At 39.8% G+C, this 14,480-nt stretch overlaps 1 protein-coding gene across 1 annotated transcript; it reads right to left on the bottom strand.

Moving 5' to 3' along the window:
- Window positions 1-1,221: 1,221 nt before the first annotated feature.
- fbln7 (fibulin 7) lies at window positions 1,222-13,981 on the bottom strand. Its single transcript, XM_042502419.2, has 8 exons — window positions 13,540-13,981; window positions 11,836-11,998; window positions 9,605-9,781; window positions 6,905-7,030; window positions 6,026-6,163; window positions 5,301-5,438; window positions 4,745-4,883; window positions 1,222-2,376 (listed from the first exon to the last, which is right to left on the bottom strand). The coding sequence occupies exons 1-8, from the start codon at window positions 13,615-13,617 to the stop codon at window positions 2,004-2,006; spliced, it is 1,332 nt and encodes a 443-aa protein (XP_042358353.2). The 5' UTR covers window positions 13,618-13,981; the 3' UTR covers window positions 1,222-2,003.
- Between the last annotated feature and the right edge of the window lie 499 nt (window positions 13,982-14,480).

The following is a 14,480-nucleotide window of genomic DNA, read 5'->3' as shown; positions in this document are numbered from 1 at the left end:
CTAACCCACCAGCAGGACGCGTGCCTCTTTTCTGTTTTGACAGAGAGTCATAGATTTACAGTTTCTGTGTTTTAGAATTATACTGTGTATACTTAAGCTTAACATTTTACTTGAATTTCATTTTTATCCATTTTAGCATGGACAATTACCAAGGCACAGGCAACTTGTATTAGCAGAGAGGAACAGTTTTCACAGAGGGATCAATACCAAAGAGAGTTCACCCCAAAATATAAAAAATATATATTTTTCCTCCCACCTGTAGTGCTATTTATTAATCATTATGTTTTGGTTTGAGTTGTTGAGAGCTGGAAATATCAGTCTGCTGTCTTGAATATGCTAGAACTAATTTATATGTGTTTCTGTTATTTTGTCTAAAGTCACCATGTTTCTGTGACTCTGACCTAAAATCAGGCTAAGCCACACTCTGTTCTGGCTTTGCTTTAAGGCCCTTACTTTAGATTTTTATCATCACTCTCAGGCAAATGGCTTGTGTTATATAGCTCAGAGCTCTCCAATTGTCCCTGGCAATATCTCCTTCCGCTTCAGAATGGATGAAACGTGTGAACATCAACAGCCCAAACACAAGCCTGAAACAAAGGCTGCAATGTGAGCCCTCCTGGTAAGGCCACTAAACGAAATTATGTCCGCTATTAAGGCACGTTGTCATTTTCAGAGCAGTGCGTACTGTCAGGACATGTGTTTTGATTCTCACCATCCACTCCCTCCTGGAAGCATGCAGCTCTTCTGGCCCCTTTTATTGCAATGTAAACCCCTGGATGGAGACGCGAGAGGAGGACAGAGTGAAGGAAGTTAAAAGAACACATGTGGTGAACATTAGTCTCTTCTTTCTCTAACAAGCAGACTCATTGAGATATGTTTTGAAAATGTGACAGTTACTCCTCCTCGTATTAAAATAAAATAGAAATACTGTGAAACTCCTTTTGTTTTTGGAGACATGTGGGAAACGCTGCTTTCACTTGTATTGTCTCTGAACCTCTGCCCCAGGGGTTATATTATAAAACACATTCCTCCTCTCTAACCTTTCATCCATTCAGTCAGAGAACTTTTTATAGCCATCCAGCATTCATTCATCAACTTTCCATTGGTTTGAATTTCGCTCATTAAAATTCACTCATAATGGATGTAGAATGAAAACAAGCACTGCCGTGAGGACATTTAACAGCACTCTGCTCAGCATCAAAGTGAGGTAGTGCTAACAAATACTGAAAAGTTAGACTTTATTTCAGTTATGTAGAGACAACTAAAATTCCAGATAAGTTGTGTAGTGCATTTGCAAGCTAGCCAAATAATTGTTGATTTAGAATATAATGATTTCTGGGTAACATACAGAATATGAGTAATAAAGAAAATTTGCCCAGGTACAGTACTGCATCTATTGTTAAAAAAAGAAGCTCCCTTAGAGTAGCGAAGATTGCTTGAAACGAGGCAAGCTAGTACAAAACAAAACAAATATACAGTATATGATGGGAGATAAATGTGGCGTACAGTATGTTACAATGTAAAATCCAGCGATAGTATTTCCAATAAATTAGAGCCACGGGAGCACTAATGTCTTATAGGGATTTATCGTCAATAAAGCGAGGGCAGTGCATCAGCCCCGGGGCCGGACCCTGAGCTACACAGATATGATTATGATGAACATAAACATACAAACATAAAGCGACAGCAACAACAAAAACAGCTTTCCATCCCTCCCAACCCATTCATGCTTTTTGTTTAGCCAGTTTTCATGCATTCAAACACACTCAGTCATCAGTCAAAGCTCATACTGACACTACTTAAAGAAGCATCTATGATGTGTTTTGCCATATATTGTAAGTCATGATATAACTGTTTAATATTGGCTTGTCATTTTCTTTTGGTAATTTGGCCACCGAACTTCTGATATGGGATGAAGAAACAGTATTAGTAAACTCAGTGCCCATTACACTCGTTCTCCATCACCTTCCTGTCTCTAGTCTTCCTCCATCTCCACCACGCTCTCAGAAGTTGTAAGGTGAAACCAGGACGTTAACCCTGGCCACATGCTTTGCCTGGAAGGTGCGATCGCTGTACTCAGACATGTCCACATCCACACTGATCTCCTGCGGCCCGCGCAGCTGCTGGACCAGTATCAGCTCACCAGTCTGCCTGTCTGAGCGCTGCATGACAAAGATGCCTCTGGAGTTTCCTCCCACTATGCCGAAGCGCAGGCTGTCCGGCCCCGTGCGCCCTGGGGCGGCGGCGGTTGCCATACGGAATAGTGTTGCAGGAGTCTGCAGGTTGGAGGTCAGAGACAGGTAGTGGAAGGACACGGTCTTAGGAGCCAGGTGGCAGGAGCGGCTGTCCATGGGGCAAGGGTTTCTCTCACACTGACTGCAGAGAGAAATGAAGGAAATGTTAAAGGGACTAATGTTCATGACCTCATATGTGCTGTGTGTATGTGTGACTTCTCTTAAGTCACAAAGAAACAGTTATAAACACTTTCCCACAGGAATGGGTTTATTATTCAATCATTTTCTTGAGAAAAAAAAGACTGTATTACATGACACCTGCAAAATACACAGAAGCTAGAATTTACCACTTTGTTTTGTAATGCCCCCTGCTTAAAGGGACAGTTCACCCCCAAATCAAAAATACTTGTTTTATCTCTTACCTGTAGTGTTATTTATCAGTCTAGATTGTTTTGGTGTAAGTTGCCAAGTATTGGAGACATCAGCCGTAGAGATGTCTGCCTTCTCTCTAATATAATCGAACTAAATGGCACTCATTTTGTGGTGCTCAAAGTGCAAAACATTCATTTATAAAAAATCAACAGTAATGTATCTTTCCAGTAATCATTACCTGGTGTGAGCAGTTTCATGTAGGAACTATTTTCTCTCTATCCTACTGAGCTACTGAAATGCGTCTGTTTATGGACGAGAGGCTTGTGCTTGTGAGCGTGCAAGACATAAACATTAATTGCGAAAGGAGTTCCTACATGAAACTGCTCACAACAAGGTCTGTGGATTATCTTGAGTAATTGGGTCATGATTTCTGGAAAGAGACATTGCTGTTGAGTTTTTCAGATATATTTTTGGCACTTTAAGCATCACTAGTTTCATTATATTGAAGGCAGAAATCTCTATGGCCAATATCTCCAACACTCCACAACTCATTACAAAACTGTGTAGACTGATAAATAGCATTACAGGTAAGAAGTATGATGCATTTTTTTTTAATTGGAGGTGAACTGTCCCTTTAAGCAGGGGTTTTACAGGACAGGGTGGTAAATGTTTTCCAGTCTGTGTTTGGCAGTTGTCATGTAATCCTGCCATTTTTTTTTTACTAAGAAAACGATTACATAATTAACCTATCCCCGTGGGAAAGTGTTTATAACTGTTTCTTTGTGACTTAAGAGAAGTGACACACATACATTCAGCACATATGAGGTCATGTACCCTGAAGTCTTGGATCATAGCAAGCTCTAAACTATTTCTGTGTTGTGGGCAGTACTTCCAAACTTCAAACCATTTCTGTGCACTACAATCTCAGGACCTGCATTTATGATGTAGTCTGAAGTGGGGACACGGCTACTGTCTTTCTCGATTCTCAGCTTTCTCCCTTGTTACAAATGTTTTCCCAAACATTTATTCATCCCCTTTGCTGGCAGCGGAGCAGTACTTCACCACATTGATGGTTCAGTAGAAGCAGACAGAGCTTTGTTTCATGCTCTTAAATGAGGCAGCTTGCTGATGACTGGCAAATAGGGATGTGGAAGTTATAATGTCTCCAAACATTTGGCCAGGACAGACGTTCTACATGGTTTTAAAGAAAAAAAACAAACAAAACAAACGTCATCTGGTTTAATTCTGCTGAGCGTGCATGTTCTTTGTCAGAAACGATTTGCTTCACTGTGATACAACTATAACCACAACGCTTATGATTTACCATCATCAATTATATTGGTTATAATGACACTGTAATCACTAAAGTAAGATATGGAAAAATTGGAGCAATAACAACAAAGTCTGATGGGAAAAATAATTATGACCAATCAGGAGATCAGACAGGTTTTAAACAACAGTTTAGGAAGATTATCATCAGGATTTCATGTGCACAGAAAATGTAATAATCTCTCATTGCACAGAAATACCGTAAGCACACACTTAAAGGAGCTGCTGTGAGTCAAAGTAGAAGCAGAAGGTTGGTTGATCAATTGTGATGGATGTTTGTAAAAGTTTCAGTAATGATTCCATCTGCAGTCTTTGACTTCTCTTCAAAAAAAGGTTTGGTTAACTTGGCAGTTCGTGATGTTGCTGCATCGCCAGATCTCAGCAGTTACCATGGCGAGTTCAGTGTTATGTCTACCATAGCAGCGATGGCCCAAACTTAAGTCCCAAGTTATATGAAAGCTGAATTTCCCTTTACATATAGGAGAACTCTGAGACTGTAACACCTTATCCAAGTGCACCTCGTCAATGACACTTGTTATATGCATTTTAATGTCTAATTGTGCATGCGGACAAACTGGTATGGTTTATTGGCACACCTGAACACAGCAAAGATGAGTATGTCTTGCTTTTCTGAGTCAAAATGTCCACCAGGAATCCATTAACGTCTCACAGTTGGGTCTGATTTAGCTCAGGGTCATTTGAAAGTTAATGATAATTTCCTGCTGACACGTGGACGATGGGTTCCTGTTTTATTTTCTTCTACAGCTTTCAAAAAAGCAGACAGGTCACATTGGGATGTATCTACTTACAAGGGCGATGTCTTGACGTAGCTGATGTTGCCATGAGAACGGGGACAGTCTGGGTTGACGCACTGAAAGCCTCCCCCCGTGTTGATACAAGTTGTCCCTCGGCTGCAGTTGTGCTGCTGGCTTAAACATTCATCCACATCTGGAAGACAAAAACAGCGGAGGCATGTAAGAATGAGAAGCAGAGAGAGAGACTTGCCAGACTGACTCCCTGCTTCCTGGTTACCACAGTCTGAGCAGGGGGTGCTGTGATTGTTTATTTGGTTTTTTAAGTTTAGTCTCCCACAAACGCCTCATGTCCTAAAGATCCCTTCTCTGCTGGGAAAGGGTGAGGTCATTCATTCCACTGGCAAGCATTGTAAGCTTCAGGGTGCAAATGAAAGTGGTAACGAGGTTCGGGGCTGACAGACACCTTTGCAGAAACTAATAGCTTTGGCGCTGAAGGCTCCTCGTCTTTTTTAAGTCACAGGTATTCCTCTCTGGAGCTGCATACCCAGCCAGATCTGCAGCCAGGGCTCTGTGAATGAGCCTTTGTCCTCTGTTCCCTCATGTCACTCACCCTCACAGCTCCGCCCGTCTGGGAGCAGCTTGTAGCCGTTGGGGCAAGAGCAGTGGTACGAGCCTGGGACATTCACACACTCGTGGACGCACAGCTTCCCTCCTTGGTCCAGGCGGTACACTTCACATTCATTTACATCTGTCAAGAAACAAAGAAGTGGATGTCTTAAACATCTGTCACATGACCACGCCAATGCATTATGCATATAAATGAAACTCACGCACTTCATACAGTTTGCAACGCACTCAACTTAAATATGTTGTTTCTGTCTCTCAGGTTGTCGTCAGCATTTCTGTCCCTTAGTTTTGCTCTTTGAGCATCTCTGACATTAACACATTTGAAAACCTGCATGAAATCACTTGTTTCAAAATCTTACTCAACCAATTACATCTTAAAAACAACTGAACTGTGACCTAAATGGATGCTAATCAGCTTGTGACCTCTCGAGAGGATTATTTTGTTTGTCACAGACTGGCCCTACAGATTACTCTCATTTGTAACCATATTAATCACTAGAGGAATAAAAGATCCCGGTATTTTTCAGGCATCTTTTCAGCAGTTAAGTCCCTACAACATCTGCTACGTGCCCTGCTGAGATGTTGTTTAGCGAGGCATCAACTCGAGGGCAGTGCTCTATAGCTGACCCTGCCTCCCTGTGAGGAGCAGCAGCAAAAGGAGAACTTCCCCACAGGGATCAATTAAGTTAACACGTAATTACAGCTCACCCTGACAGATACTGTTGTCAGAGGTGCCACTCATGTGGAAGCCTGCATCACAGCTGCAGTGTTGGGCTCGGTTCACTTGAGCACAGCGAGGTCTCCGGCTGAATGCTGGATCATTCATGACACTCCACTCAGGTGGTGCTGCATCAGAGGAGAAAATATTAAAGTTGAAGACCTGTGCTGACATTTAAACCAGTGGCTTCCAACTGGTGGCTAGCAGTCAAAAAGTGTGTCGTGAGTCAATTCTGAATGGACCGAAAGTGACTCGCAACAAGGTCGAATTTGTGAAAAACTGTCTGGCTGTTTTTCTACCCTCCCCAAAGCTACTAATAATTTTCCTTGAGCCTCCCTGAATGACTTGGGGAAAAAAAGCATGAGGTGCTCACCCCACATGATGTGTTCAAGGACTGTCGCAAACTTAAAAATTCAACAATAATTTCTATTTTTTTGGGGGGGGGGGGGTTAAAAAAAAGAAGTTTATACAATATACAAAAAACTTAAAAGGTAAAAAAAAAAATCTAAAAAATCCTAAAGAAAATAGAAAAGAAACAAACCTAAGACATGTTTTTTTCACACAGAGGTCTGGGGCAAACCCCCAATGTCCTCAAATCCTAGAAAAGAAATACCTCTGTTTTTAACTAATTGCACTTTGTTCTTGAAATATGTTTCATTGTGTTCTAAACCCACATGTTACTTACATTTTGTCAAATAAAATCAAATATGTGGTTATTTCTCTTAAGAGTGTAACTTGAACTAATGACTAAGTAGAAATCTGGACCCAGTGGCTGGACCAGTGGGGATCCACTGATTTAAACAAAGCTGAACACATTGTAAACATGTTAAGATGTAGATCAAAGACTCTAGGACATCTGTGGTACCGACCTGTCTGCGTTTGGTGCTGACAGTGAGAGCCGCTCCAGTTTTGGGGACAGGTGCATTTGTACTGGTTAGCACCTTCCACACAGGTACCTCCATTTTGGCAGGGATTACTTGCACATTCACTTATATCTGCGGGTGTAGGAGAGAATTATCACTGTGGTCAGTTTGTTGAAAAACTTGCAGTCCTGCTTCTGTTTTTATTTTATTTTATTTTTTCAACATAATGACGCACACAGTTCAAAGGCATACAAAAACAGTTACACTTTTGAAGCTATTTCCCTCTGAGATACTTTTTGGAAAATAAAAATGAAGATAAGAAACTTCATTTTTGATGCCCACCTTTAACAATGCTTTCATAGTTCTTTTTGTAATCTTTGCTTTAGGCTCGAAATTCTCAAAAGTTTATTCAGATATCTTTACAACCTATCAATGTGCCTTTGTCAGCCTTGACAAAATGAATAAGACTACTAGGTGCTGTAATAAAATACATATGACAATTCACCACAATGGTTGGCTGAAATAATCTTCAAAAGCATAAGGAAACATGATGGCAATATTAGACCCTGAAAGAAAAAGAAAAAAGTAATACGTCACCAAAATTAGAGAGTCTCTGTAAGCCATTTCCATCCACTATTAATCCACAGAGCGGCAATGAGTGTCCACCCAGTTTGATAACTGATACTTAAGAATGAGAAACTGGTACTGTCATTATGGGCACAGTATGTCAACCGTGAGTCAGTGATGCCCTTTTATTTGTTCTATTTGAGGAAAACCAGTAGTTATCTTGATGACATCTAATGGGGGTGACTATTAAAGAGGAACGCCATCTAAATTAAGAATTCTAATATATTATTTTCCTAACCTATCCAAGTTCGAACAATATTTGTGAATATGAAACAAGAGAAGTACATCTCAAACTTGTGATTTCATTGAGTATAAAGTCTAGAGCTGCTCCATAGACAATGCATGGGATACTGGTTTTGTTGAACCACAGTTTGTTTGTTTTTTTGTACCCAAATGAGCTTTATTGTGTTGTACTTTTCGCAGTTCTGAAACAAAAAATTTACCCAAATAGACAGTCTAACACCATAGAAATAACAAGTTGACTTGAAAATGGGCATAGTTCGCTTTTAAAGCATAATACAATAAAATCTACCTGCATCATCAAAGTAGAAGTTGGTGCTTGTCTATATGGATGCATTTTACTCACATCTTTATAGTATTGTGAAACACATGAGAGCAAATGCATACACATTTTTTTTCTCTTTGCAAAACAAACTTGTGAAGTTTCCATAAAAATGTCTCAGGTTTGCAGCAGCTCTACTCATGTCTTATGCAAACTTCATTTATATGTCTTTACAAGTGTTTTTATGGCCTCCAGCTGGTTATGTGCAAATTGGTATAACATGACTTCTGATTGTGAGCACAGTAGTACAGTTTTTGTCTGATTAATTAGAAAAAGAAGGTGATAAGCCTTCATAAAATGTATCACTTGATACATAAATACTACAAAATGCATTCAAGTGTCAACAACAGGAGGTATATTAGTTCATCATGCCTCATGATCTTTGTCACTGTAGTCAGCACTGAGACTTGCGCAGATGTTCAAATTATGAAGCAGCTTGTGCTCTCTGAGGCCACAGTCTACTGGATGACAACCAATCCCTTTAATGTTTATTTGGCTTCCCCTGAGGCCACCACTCGGCCATGACATGAAAAGGCCCACTTCACTCTGCTAGATATTTTTAAACTCTTCTTAACTTTAAAGTTTTCACACTCTGTCAATACCGCTTTTTAGGCATGACTAAATTTAGACCTCTTATGCCGGGGCTGAAAAACATGAACAGGGATAATACTGTGCACTGTCGAGCCTTCTCGTGTTGTTTTAACCATGAATGTCAATAAACGTATGCACATGTTCGACTGAGTGCGCCACTTGGAATTTTTGGAAGAGTGCCACCGGCACAGGCTGAAGGGGCTATCAATAGCATGCTTAGCATACTTCTGTGCTATCAGACCATGGTTTGGGTATAATGTCTGGACCTAACCCCGTCCATTGGGACTGCTGTCAAAGGACCAGGGAAACATGAGCAAGAGAGGTAGGGTTTATCTTTCAGTAGCCCAAGCAGTGCTGTGCACGAGGAACAGAAACCTGGAGGGTAAAGCACCCCACAGTGGAATGCAGTACAGGTGTTTTTCTGTGTTCAGAGACATTTAATGCCATTTTAACGAGGGCTTCATTCAGTGTGCCGAGGAGCTCCAGACACTCGAAAGAATGCCTCTTTTCTTTGCCTGTTATCACTGTAATTGTGTGTGTGTGTGTGTGTGTGTGTGTGTGTGTGTGTGTGTATCTCAGTTTGGCTTCTGGGCTGCCATCTCTTTTCAGCCTGGCATCAAGATACTGTTGAGCCAAGGTCGCCCAAAAATTGGTGCAAGGATTTCTGCTCGACAGTGAATAATGCCATAGCAGGCCCGCTCAAAACATTCCTCCAAATCTTATTCAGGTGGTAGTGCAAGTGTGTTTTTACATGGAAAGAGTCATGATTGCGTGAAAAGGGTGAAAAGCTCCTAATCCTGTGATGAAAACATACCAAAGCTCAGCTGAAGTGAGACTGCATTCCTGACCTGAATCAAATGTAACACTGGTCTCACACATGGTTAAAAATGAGGATTTGTGGCAGAGTGTTTCTGCATCTCGCTCACCTTTACAGATGGCACTGATGCCGGTCCAGGTGCCGTTGTCCCGGCAGACACGTGTGGCAGAACCGACAAGATGGTAGCCCTGGGAGCAAGTGAAATGGACCTCATGTCCGACAAAATACTTTGAGCCAAACTTGGTTCCGTGAGCAGGGGCTTCCAGAGAGGGGCAGGTGGTGGGAGCTGTGAGAGAGAGAAAGAAAGCACGAGAGGGAGGCTGGTCACATGTGGAGTAAGCCTCCCGACATCCTCTGGCATTCTCTGCCTGGGGATATACACGTGTCACTGGGCAGCGTGGAGCCTTCATGGGAGAGGACGCTTCAAATGCCTCATTTACAGTCAAGCAGCAGTTAGAAGAGTCCGAATTTCACCAGCAGCCAATGGTATGCTGTGTTGCATGCTCTGGAAAATTTAAGACTTTTATAATAAAGAACGCAATGACATTACATAACATTATACATGAATTACATTTTTTTACTTTTATGAGGATGCATGCTTCATCCAACCAAGATAAAATATTTCCTAATCGTTCAACCTCCAATGAAAACCACTGCCAGCACACTTAAGATACTGTATGATGAATCAATCTCACATGGCCAGACCTCCACAATTTTCAGCTTGTGTTTCTGATATAAGGAAAACCCATTGTGTCCTGTTCTGACCGCTTTAAGTCTTTGCATGACATCACAGGGGTTACTTAAGTGCACTGTGTTTTTTGCATGTATTGTATATAGGGAAACACATACTGTAGAATAGGCAAACAATGCCTAATGGCGATAAGTACTGAGGGAAGATGGAAAATGCTGCACAGTATTGTTTAAATAATATTATTAGCAAGTTATAATCTATATTGTTTGACACATCCATTTATTGTAACTATATCTCAGGACCTGCAACTATGCATGTGCTCTTTAGCCCATCTTCAGTGGCTTTGACAAAAATTGTATGGAAATAATTTTTTAACATTTTAATTTACATTTATTATTTTTGTTGGCCTATAAGGTGAGTCTTATATTTTCCAATTTTAAAAATGTGTATCATATGCTCTAAATAAAGAAAATACAATTTTTAAAAAACATTTCATCAACTAAAATGTGCGTCATACATCTACAGCTCTCTTAATTATGCCGAGCTGCAATAGTGGTGGCCAGTCTTGAGTCTGATGAAAAATAATAATGCACACAACAACAAAGATTTGTTGCCACATTTTGGTAAAACATATTGATGAATGCTCATTTCGGACTTTTAGGGATTTTGAGAGGGTAATTTCGATTTATTAGGCTTTATTATCTTCATCATAAGGCTCAAAAATGTTTTTCAGCTCTAGACAGATTTTATTTTTTCATCTCTTTCAATAGTAAGGGTTGCCGACCCCTGCGCTATCTGAATCAAAAATGTATTTTAATTATTTTTTTAATTTGGATTTTTATGTTTAGGTCATCCTGATCTGAGTCTTTAAAGCAGGTGGTGCAATACTTTCACCACCGTCTTTTCATTTTGTTGAGCCTTTATTGATGTAAATGTAAAATATCAGCTTCCTCCTGTCTTGCCAAGTACTCTCCAGAGTTATGGACTGCACTGGTCCATCACTAACAAATTGGTCTCAGCGTCCGCTGCCAAACAACACAATTCCTCAAATCCATTTCCCCTGTCAAGTACCCAGCTCTGTAACAGAGATGGCCTTGCACTGTTGGATGAATATATAATCCCTTAATAGAATATCTGGCTCTCTATTGTCAAAAAAACTTTTTGAAGATTGACTTCAAACAATTGAATGTTCCCAAAATGTTGTAAATTTGATACTTTGGAATTTTGTGTTGCTGAACAAAACCTCAGCCATATGATGCATGCATGAACTTTTTACAGTGTGGATAGTAAATTAAATGACTGCTCATTTCTGTAAAATGACATGCTTAAAAGAAGGAAAGGTCACGACTATCTGTTTGGAGATCAATGATAAGAAAAACAAATGAGCACATTTAGATACAAAATGTGGGTCAACATCACATAATATAATGCATTTTTTAATTTTGTGGAAGAATTTTCGGTCAAAGGTGAAACAACAAAGATATAACAGGTTATAGTTTGATTTGCCTCGACCACACCATTAACTTCAAAAGAAATGGCATCAAAGTTTAGCTCCAATGCAACATTTTAAAACTGTCACTGATGCTATGACCTTTCCTTCTTTAATTGTTTCCTTGGGTGGTGCGTGTTGTTATCTGTTTATTACTCACCAGCTGACTGGTCAGCCTGAGGTAACTTGGAGACAGAGTTCTGAAGTGTCGCCAACTTTGATTTCATGATCCTGAGTCCCTCCGTAAATCGCATCTCCTGACCTTTCAGAAACTTCTCCATTTGACGAAGCACCCCAACCACCTGGTGCTTGTCCATGCACGTCTGTGAATAAAGCAGAATGAAGAGTTATAAAAGCACCTTGGCGAAACATTTCAAAATGCGATGACTTTCCAACAAGAAAACGAGCGCAGGGGTAATGGTTACCTCAGTTTAACTGTTGTAAAACATAAAACATGAGCTGCGGATAAACATTAATGTGCAGCTGTGGAACATGATGTAATTGGAAATAAATCCATCGCATTGGTGGGCACATGGTTGTTATGGTTACAAAGAGTTTTTAATGATATTAAACTACATTATGTAACACTGACTGTGCTTTTACCGTACTTGCGTGATAGTTTATTTTATTTTAGACTATATTTTCTTTTCACTATTTTCCATTTGACCTCATTGCACTCACATGTGAGATACTCTAGGCCCAACATCTCTCTTCTCTTCTTCCTCACCCCCTCCGCTATCACAACTCTAGTGGCAGATGCAGCTGGACAAAAGCTGTCTGGCAGATGTCAGTAGGACATTAGTCCAAAATGCTGTTCCTCTGTATATTTTGCATGGCCGTAGGGAGGCACATCCTCATTGGATAATCCTGAATGGGGAGACTCAAAATAGCATGGGTGCCACGAGCAGTTACTTGAGGGAGAGAGCTTGACGAGCCATTACAAAGTTCCTCAGAGAAAGTGCCTCTAATCCTTTCAGGAGGGTTTATTAATCACATGCTCATTGGAAAGATTTCTCTGTTCTCCAGCATACCTTAAATTCCTGCACTGGCATTTGGAGGGCTTTGTACAATAACAACTAGCTTCAATGCATTAAAATTCATTGTGCACATAGTTTGGAGCTGTGCAGTAGTTCGACACTGCTCTGCTCCAGGCAAAGGGGAAATGCCACCAGCTGACAAGACATAAGAGGATTCATATCCGGATGCTACATGGGAAGTTTTTTTTTTTTTGAAAAGTAAAAAGCAAAGAAAATTCTCCAGGAGAAAGTTTAGATCAAAAAGCATGCAAAAATGTAAAATACCTGCACAAAATGGATGAAGTAATAAAAAAGAATAAAACATTGGTTGGGGTGACTTTTTATGGGTTATAGGATAATAGATTACTTTTCCTGAAATTTCTGATTATTTTACAAGAGCGGTATGCTCAAATTTTAAAATTTAATATAGGCCATCACACTTTGTTGAGTCCGATTGCTTAAGATGCTGATTTCTGAGAGTTAACCCTTTTCAAATCTTCACCATCAAAAAGATAGGGAAAAATCTAGGGGAAAAGGCAAGTGGAAAGTATATTTATAACTATTAAAATTACATATTTAAAATTATGTTAAAATTATTCCAATAACAAGCACTTTTTCCAGGCCATTTTTGTTTTGTTTTAATTTAATTTCATTTAGTTTTATTCTATTATTATTATTATTTATTTCATTTCATTTTATTTATTTCCTTGTTATACTTATTTTCGGTAATTTTCTTGTACTGTTAAAATTGTATATCTTTATAATTTTTTGGTCTGTTTTTGACAGAAATCAAGCCGATTTGCTCATGTTTCAAAGGGTTAAACTAATGCTAAGTAAATTGCTCTTACCTGAACGGCGGCATGACCACTGTGGATAGCTGTCAAACACAACAAAAGCAAACACCTGCGTCGAAAAGACAGTGCCATCTCTGAAAGTCCTGTAATAATACTAATGAAAAAGTAATGCTGTTCCTTGTTGGTCCTCTCCAAGATTTAGAGGGCTTTTTGTTTAAGCTGCTTCGATAAAATCCAATAAAGTGCTATCTCTTGTGAACTTCTGTCCTCTGGTTTGAAGAGTTTGGAGGATGCTCATCAGGTGTCTGAGAGAGATGCGCTCTCTCCCGTCTCTTTATCTGCGCTCTCGGAAAGTTCAGCCTCTGAGCTCTGCACGCCACCTAGGTTTCCTTCAGCAAGAATCCCTCCCACTGAGATACTCCCAAACATTTGTATTTTCTTCTCTTTACATCTCTCTGCTGCTGCTGCTGCCAGGGAAAAGTTTACCACAACATAGAGGCAGTTATGGCAGATTGCACGAGTGTAACATGACCTTAATTGTGTTTGTTTACACGACCTTAAAGGGTAAAAACGTTCACTTTTCTTTATAAACTCAAAGGATTGCATCTTCTCAGAATGCATTCCTCGAAATATGATGCTTATTATGAAACAGGTTGTATCTCTAAAATAGTCGCCTTAACTCACCTAAAATAATAATAAACTTTCTTTTTGTAGCATCAGGTAGTCTAACTTTAACAGAGCCAAAGATAACTTATTTTGTAATTTAGACAAGAAAAAATATTTGAAGTTATTGTTAATCTACTAAGTAAATTTTTATTGAACGTGCAATTTATGTTTATTGGCTCAATTTTAACCGCTGTACAAGCAAGTCTTTTAGTGTCAAGTTTTGTAGAGTCAGGGCTACACCTGGTGGTCAAAGAAGGGACTGCGCGTGCGCGTGAAGTCCAAGAAAGTGCGCGCATGCGTGCGCGCGCAAGTCCGTGAGCGTAAAAAAA

Source organism: Plectropomus leopardus, chromosome 13 (genome assembly GCF_026936395.1).
Source record: "Plectropomus leopardus strain MGB_pleo_1.0 chromosome 13, ASM2693639v1, whole genome shotgun sequence".
Lineage (NCBI taxonomy): Eukaryota > Metazoa > Chordata > Actinopteri > Perciformes > Serranidae > Plectropomus > Plectropomus leopardus.
The sequence above is the reverse complement of the archived record's forward strand: the minus strand, read 5'-3'. Positions and strand labels throughout refer to the sequence as shown.